Here is a 7,520-nt window from a genome sequence, read left to right on the forward strand (position 1 = left end):
AAGCTATCTAAGGATGGTACTATAGAACGCCACCTCAAGGTAGGCCTAGTGGCGCCATCTCTTGGTCAGGCCGGAAACTTATCAATCCACCCTCGTATTAGGTATTAGCCGCGGAGACAGAGGCTGGTAATGCGAGGCATAGCGACAAAAGAGCGAAATGCGTGCGAGGCGTGGCGCGGCGAGGAAGGTTAGGCTATAGGAGCGAGCGGATTAATGATAAAGTGTGAATGGATAGTACTTTGTAAGAAGTAGTTGTAAGGAAATTCTGTGAAAAAATGGAAGTGTAAGCAAGTCAATGTTTTAAGGCCAGCAGGCCGAAAAATAAACGTTTATCTAGCTATATAAATACTTCATAAACAATTTTTTCAATGTAAAATATTTAACTGAATCGTAGGTTCTGAAGCCTTAATATTCTCATAATATAACTAAATAAAATACGTATGGAGGGTCCGTAGTCTAAACCTGTTCACTCACATTTCAGAAATTTTACACGGCGATGGAAAAACGTTGTTATTTTTTCAATTTTTAATACTTTTTGAAACTGTGAATTGTTTTTGTTCATTTACTAGAAAAAATAGTACACGTTACTTTTATAACATTTAAATCAAAATTGGACGTTATATAGCAAATTAAAATTATTCATATATTATCTACAAGGGGTGCAGTGGTCTAAACCTGTGATCTTAAGTGTTGTACAGCTGGTTTTCCATTGTATTCCCGGACTAAGATATTTCTGCGTTGTTTTTAAGCTACGAGCAGTTTTTTATGTCAAAATATTTGGAATCGCAAGCCGAACATAGATGTGCTTGAAAAATTTTAAATAGTTTACTGCAAACAATTTCTGAGTGTTAGTAATCGGGACGGGTCGCTGACCTTCGTCTTTACAGCAAAAAACTTTCGACACACACATCCACTTAACTGCATACGCACTGATATGTGTCTCACTGTTCTATTCTACGACTAAACTGAGACGTTCTGAGAAAAAGCACGGATTTTCTATAAGGCGCCATAAGCAGTTAACAGGTTTAAACGGCAGACCTATGCTCTACATACCTAAACGTGATTTTAGAAAATCCATTTAAAAAAAGAAATTTTGCCGTTTCGCTTACGGGATATTAACTGCATATAAAAACTGTTCCAGAAAATACGAAAAAGTGAATTTTGATAAAAATGTCAGTTAACAGGTTTATACCGCAGATCCTTCATATATTACCAGCGACCTCTGAAAACTTAACAAAAAAATTTCGATTCAATCAATTTCATTTGATCTTAGATCGCCGATGACATATTTAAAGAATTTAGATGCTCAAATTGTAAGCTATGTATACTAGAATCAACCAGTAATACGATTTGCATAGTTTTAAAACTTCATATATGGGTATGAGGAAGCAATACACAGTTTCAAGATAGGGGTTATTTAGCGTTTTTGGAAAAAAATAATAATGGCATTTTTAGTCAAGGACATTTTTTCATTTATTTATGAAGCCCTTATGAGACAATGTCTTCAAAAAGATTAGGATATTTTAAATACGACTATATGGGAAATTATGTTAACGTATCTTCAAGCAGCTAGATATATTGTATTCCCATTTTACTTATTTTTCAGAAGTATTTTTACTCCATAAGATAATTAACAATAAAATAGTTAAAAATGTAAAAGTTAGGCTATTTAGCAGACTCTTTTTATCATTTGTTTTTTAATTATTTCAACAGTTTAAGGGTCCAGTGAATACACCAAAGGCTCGCTTTCAGTCAAGTTTTCTATTCCCTTGAGAAACTGCGTGAGCCAGCAGTTCTAGGAAGACTGAGAACAGGGTGACTGAAAGCGAGAGTTTGGTGTAATTAATGTTCTTCTAGATAATGTATACAATATTAATTGAGCAGGGGCGGTTTTAAAAACTTTTGATAATCTCCAAGACTCAATGATAGGTAATTTGTATCACCCTTATTACAATAATCTCGAGTAAAAAGTAAAAAATGTTATCCAATTTGTACCTTCATGTGTTGCAGAACAGTATCGTTGATTCCTGATAATAAATTCCATGATATGTCCAATACCTTCAGTTTGCCAGTTCTGTGATTTAAAGCATTTTCGTCTATATATTCAAGTTTGTTGTGACTAACATTTAAAAATCGTAGGTCATATGATTCGTTTCTACAGAGAAAGAAAAAGCGGTCCAAACGATTTCGCGAAAGATCTAACACCTCTAAGTTGTTCAAACTCGTCGCACAATCTAGAAAACTATTTAATGAATTTCCACTGAGATTCAGCTCTCTCACTGTATGTACTTCTATGTCATGCTGATATGTCTTAAAAAAGTCTACGTTTTCAAGATTCTTATTTGACAAGTCCACCTAAAAATATAATTCATAACATAGAATATAATAAGGAAGATACACAACTGTAAAGTAATTAACAAATTAGCATTTTAAACAATAATTTATTTTTCTTCCTTACCCAAATCGACTAACAAAATATTCAGATTAATTAATTAATGCAATTCTTATTTAAATTATTTCGGTTCGCACACTGCGTAACGTTTCGCAACATTACGACACGACCCTGATGTTTATGTTTCGGTCAATTTCGATTCAATTTAACATCAGAACCAAACCCGTGAAACATTAGAAAGTTTAATGTAATTCGATATTTCCGTGTATTGTACACAATTCATTAGAGCATAAAAATCAATGATTAATTTTCAGGTTGAATGATTTTAAGCCACTTTGATGGGTCCCCGAAGCAAACCCCATAAGTTATGGTAATGAAAAATTTGAATTTTACGTGATATTGCGGTTTATTAATGCTTTTTGACAGTTTTTCACAAATAAAAAAAAATCGGTAACCTAAGAGTACCTAGGCATCTGTTACCTGATTTTCCTTTTTTTTGAACCATTTTAATTTGGGTTTTTCAGGTGAGTCGCGAAATGTACTTATTTTCTAGATATTATGGATTCTTAAATCAATGATAAAAATAAAATAATTTGTTGATATAATGTTGCAATTGCGTATATAAATATTTCGTGTTCGTAGGTCGTTCAAATCCTCCCCTCCCTTCAGTTCCCCTAACTTCCCGTCACTTCTGTAACTTACTCAAACTTACTCTTTCCACATTTCTTCTCACTTCCACTCACTTTCAACGAAATTATTTAATTTTAAAGTCAAAAAGGGTATTATCTAAAAAAAAACCTAAATTTTTAACCCAAAAATATGATTTTTCAACAAAAATTTTAATTTTCGACCAAACAGTTTAACTTTCTATCAAATTGTTGTCTTTTAACGCCCAAAGATGCATTTTTTACAAAACAGTAATTTTTAACAAACAAGTTAATTTAAAGGCAAATAGTTGAATTTTCAACTATAATTATGAATCCTTAATGAGAAACAAATTATTTTTTTTACTAAGTAGTTCAACTTTAAGTAAATAATCGAATTTCCCACTCGAAAATTATGATTTTAATTTTTAACAATATAGTTGCATTTGCAACAAAATAATAGACTTTGCAACCAAAAAATATTTACAGTTGATATTTCAAACAAAAAATTTAATTTTTAACCAAAAAATAAAAATTTTCCGTAAAACAATTTAATTTCTACAAAGACAGACGAATTTTCAAGAAAATACATGATTTTTCAACCAAAAAGTTGAACTTTTAACTAAAAAAGATAAAAATTTTTAACTCAATATTTACATTTTTAACTGAAAAAGGTCAACCTTTAACCAGTAATGGTGTAGATTAATTGTCTGCTTCAAAAATGTATTTTCAACAACACATAAAACATATTTTCTTCAGAATAGTTAAATTTTCAACGAAAGAGATGAACCTTCAAATACATTTTTTTTTTAACAATGTAGTTAAACTTTTGATAAAAAAGAGGACTTTTTTACAAAATATTAACATTTTCAACAAAATAATTAATTTTTCAATCAAATAATCGAGTTTTTATACAAACGAGATGAATTCCAAACTTAAAATACAACAGTTGGTTTATTAATTAAAGAATGACTCGTGCCCAAATAAAACAAATGCAGCTTAAAATATATATTTTTGGGGTAAAAATTACAGAGAAATGCAATGGTGAAGAAAATAATATCAATAAACAGCTTCTAGTGTGGTAGTGGGAGGGGCACCTACAGTTTAAGGTGGGCATCGAACAACCGAGACCAACAGCTTCAAGTACTTAGAGAAAACTTTTTTCTTTACAGGTACCGGTCCCACGATTCTACGGAGATAAACAACTCCCTTACTAGGCTAGTGTGCACCACATGGGCCGCCAAGGCTCTTCCAGAGTGCGAGTCAGGAATCGAAGCCGCAATCTGACGAAGTGGGTCCAAACAGTGATCCCAGATCTGAAACGAGATGTGGTCCAATACTATAACAGGGCTATGTTCGTGTGAATATAGTAGGAGACGCTGTAAATGACTGAGTTGCGCGCGCAACCCATTTCTCCTCTTCTAAATTTGAAAACTCGAAGGTGCACGATTGCCGGTCGGAGCACTTCGGCGATTCTATTTATATATCTATCTGCTAACTGCTTTGAAATAAATTCAGGAGATTGGGATTTTAATATTTCCAGATTTCGATGCTGACGATTCTCATGATTTGAATAGATCGCGCGCCTCTTGATATGCGTATATTTTGAGGTTATGTTATTTCATGTATGTCTTTTTTATTTTAAAATTAAATAATTTCTTTAAAAATTCATGTATTTTGTTTCCATTTTTGGTTGAAACTTTATCCTGTATATTGTATTAGTTAAAACACCAATTATTTGATAGAAAATTAATTTATTTTGTTGAAAAGTATACTTTTGGGTTGAAAATTGATTTATTGTGGTTATTAGATTTTTTTCCTGAAATTAAAAAAAACTGCAAAAAAAAAATTGCCTTAAAATCGTCCTGATTACTTTTTTAAACTTTTTAAATCTTCAAATGCTCAATTAAAATTAATTTTTCAAACTAAAAAATCATTTTCAATTTTCTTAGCAATCACAACCATTTTTGTTATTCTTTTTAAATAATTTACAATTGTTAAAAGCTTTTTTTTTAATCTGCAAAAATCTACATCGTGTTTCAAATTATTTGAAATAATTTCAAGTTTTAAATTAATATTGAATATTATTCTAAATTAAAATTGTAGCGTTCAAACTTAAAATTTACCTCATTAGAATTTTAACAATTCAAGACTTTCTATTTCGAACCACTCTGTTCAAATTTGTATAGTTTTTAATCGTTGTTTATATTGGCTTGTCCCAGATCTGAATTATATATATTTTTTCAAATATCTCTGATCCAATTCAGAAATACATACAATTGCTTTGAAAAATTTCCTGTTCCAATTCAAAATTCAGGATGAAATTCGAAAATTCAAAATTTTAAATCTGAAAATGATTTTTTTGAGGTGGAAATCTTTTGAATCTTAAACTTTTAAAACGGAAGCTTGACAAATTTTTAATTCAGAAATATTTCATTTAAACGCTCAATAATTCATACGTATAAAACACAAACTTTTAACACCTTTTAATTTTACAATTTTTTTGATGAAATCATTTTAAAATACGAAATTACCATTTTCAAATTTTTATGACTTTAACATTTTAGAGATTTCTGGTTAAAAAACACAAATTACGCTATTATTTTTAAGGTTCAAAATGATAATAATTCAAAAAAATTTCAGTTCGTAACATTAAAAATTGAACGATTATATTAATTTTTCAACTAAACACTTTTTAAAATAAAAGTTACATTGTTTTTATTTTAAGTTGTTCCAGATTAATATCTTTGCATTGTTATTTAGAGATAAAAATTTTAGTTTGCCAATTGAAAATGTTAGAAATTAACTTACTATCAAAATAATTGAATTTTCAACTAAAAAAAAAGAGAATAACAAATTTCCAACGAAATAATAACATTTTCAACTCACTCAAAAAGATATTAATTTTACACAAGAGTTGACTCTTCAGTCAATAAGGATTTTTTTAAAAGTGTAAACTTATTTTTAAACGGAATAGTTCAAGGACTTCTGGTTAAAAGATATAAACTTACTTTCAATGCTTTGAATTGAAGAATAAATAAATAAATTTTTTAATGTTAAAGACTGAATCATTTTGATCAATAAAAATGGATTAATTACAATTCTTTTTTAATTGGAAACTTTTAAAATTATAAATTGAATTCGTTTATTTTGCTTCGCTTCATATTATTCATTTTTACATTTTTATTTATAAATCCAAACTCAAAAGTCTTATTTACGAATTGTCAATTTTGAAAATCGAACGGTATAACAAAACAGTTTCATTTTCAACTAAAAAAAAAACGAAGTTTCAACCAAATCCTTAAATTTTTAACGAAGGAGATGAATTTTCATTTAAAATTATGAATCTTCAACAAAAAAAAGGCTTACATTTTTTATTAAAAACTGTTGAACTCATCCCAAAAGAAAAATTTTTCACAAAACAGTTGAGTTTTCAGTCTTTAACGAAAATGATGAATCTCCAAAAAAATCTAATTTACACAATAAATCGATTTTCAACCCAAAAGTTTACTTATCAAACAAATAAATTAATTTTCTATCAAATAATTGGTGTTTTAACAAATACAATGTACAGGATAAAGTTTCAACCAAAAAAGGAATAGTACAATTTCCAGATAAAAACTGTGCTAAGAATTGAAATGAACAAGAAAAAAAACAAATTTTCAACAAAATTGCTAAATTTTCAAGGGAAAAGGTGAATTTTTGAGCAAGAAGATTAATGTTCTATAAAAAAAACGATTTTCCAACTTTACCAGTATATCCGATTAATTTTTCATCAATCATATAATAGTTACTTTTCAGATAAAGATAAATAATTATTAACAGAAAAAATTAATTTTAAACAAAGTTGTTAAATTTGCAAGCAATCCGATGAATTTTCGACCAATAAAATTGGTGATCTACAAAAAAAGACAAATCTTAAACAAAATACATGAATTTTTAAAGAAATTATTTAATTTTAAAATAAAAAAGGCGAATTATCTACCAAAAGTTGAATTTTTTAAGAGAAACATATGAGTTTTTAATGAAATAGTTAAACTTTTAACCAAATAGTTAAATTTTCAACCATAATTGAAAAACCTTGTTAAAAAACGCTTTTTTTACAAAGTAATTCAACTCTTAGTGAAATAATCGACTTTCAAACCCAAGAAGATGTACAGTTGATATTTTAACCAAACAATTGCATTTTTGACCAAAAATGATACATTTTCAACCAAAAAGATTAAATTTCTACTAAACAAGGCCAATTTCCAACAAAATACATGAACTTTCAACAAAATTATTTAATTTGAAAAACAAAAAGAGTATTTCCACCCAAAAATTATCATTTTAATTTTTAGCAATATAGTTGCATTTACAACAGAACAACTTTAAAACCAAAAAATATTTACCAGGTGTATACATATGAAACCGGTATTTTTTCAAGAAAAAAACACATTTATTTCAAGAGAATGATAACAAATATTTTATTCAAAGTATGCGCC

At 28.6% G+C, this 7,520-nt stretch overlaps 1 protein-coding gene across 2 annotated transcripts in view; it reads right to left on the bottom strand.

Moving 5' to 3' along the window:
• The window catches only part of LOC117172183 (leucine-rich repeat neuronal protein 2-like), a 121,991-nt gene that overhangs the window by 90,619 nt on the left and 23,852 nt on the right, over window positions 1-7,520 (bottom strand). For both annotated transcript variants that reach the window (XM_033360017.1, XM_033360016.1), the window contains exon 2: window positions 1,996-2,355. In XM_033360017.1, coding sequence (XP_033215908.1) covers window positions 1,996-2,355 — 360 coding nt within the window. The remainder of the gene's footprint in view (window positions 1-1,995; window positions 2,356-7,520) is intronic.

Source organism: Belonocnema kinseyi, chromosome 4 (genome assembly GCF_010883055.1).
Source record: "Belonocnema kinseyi isolate 2016_QV_RU_SX_M_011 chromosome 4, B_treatae_v1, whole genome shotgun sequence".
Classification (NCBI taxonomy): Eukaryota; Metazoa; Arthropoda; class Insecta; order Hymenoptera; family Cynipidae; genus Belonocnema; species Belonocnema kinseyi.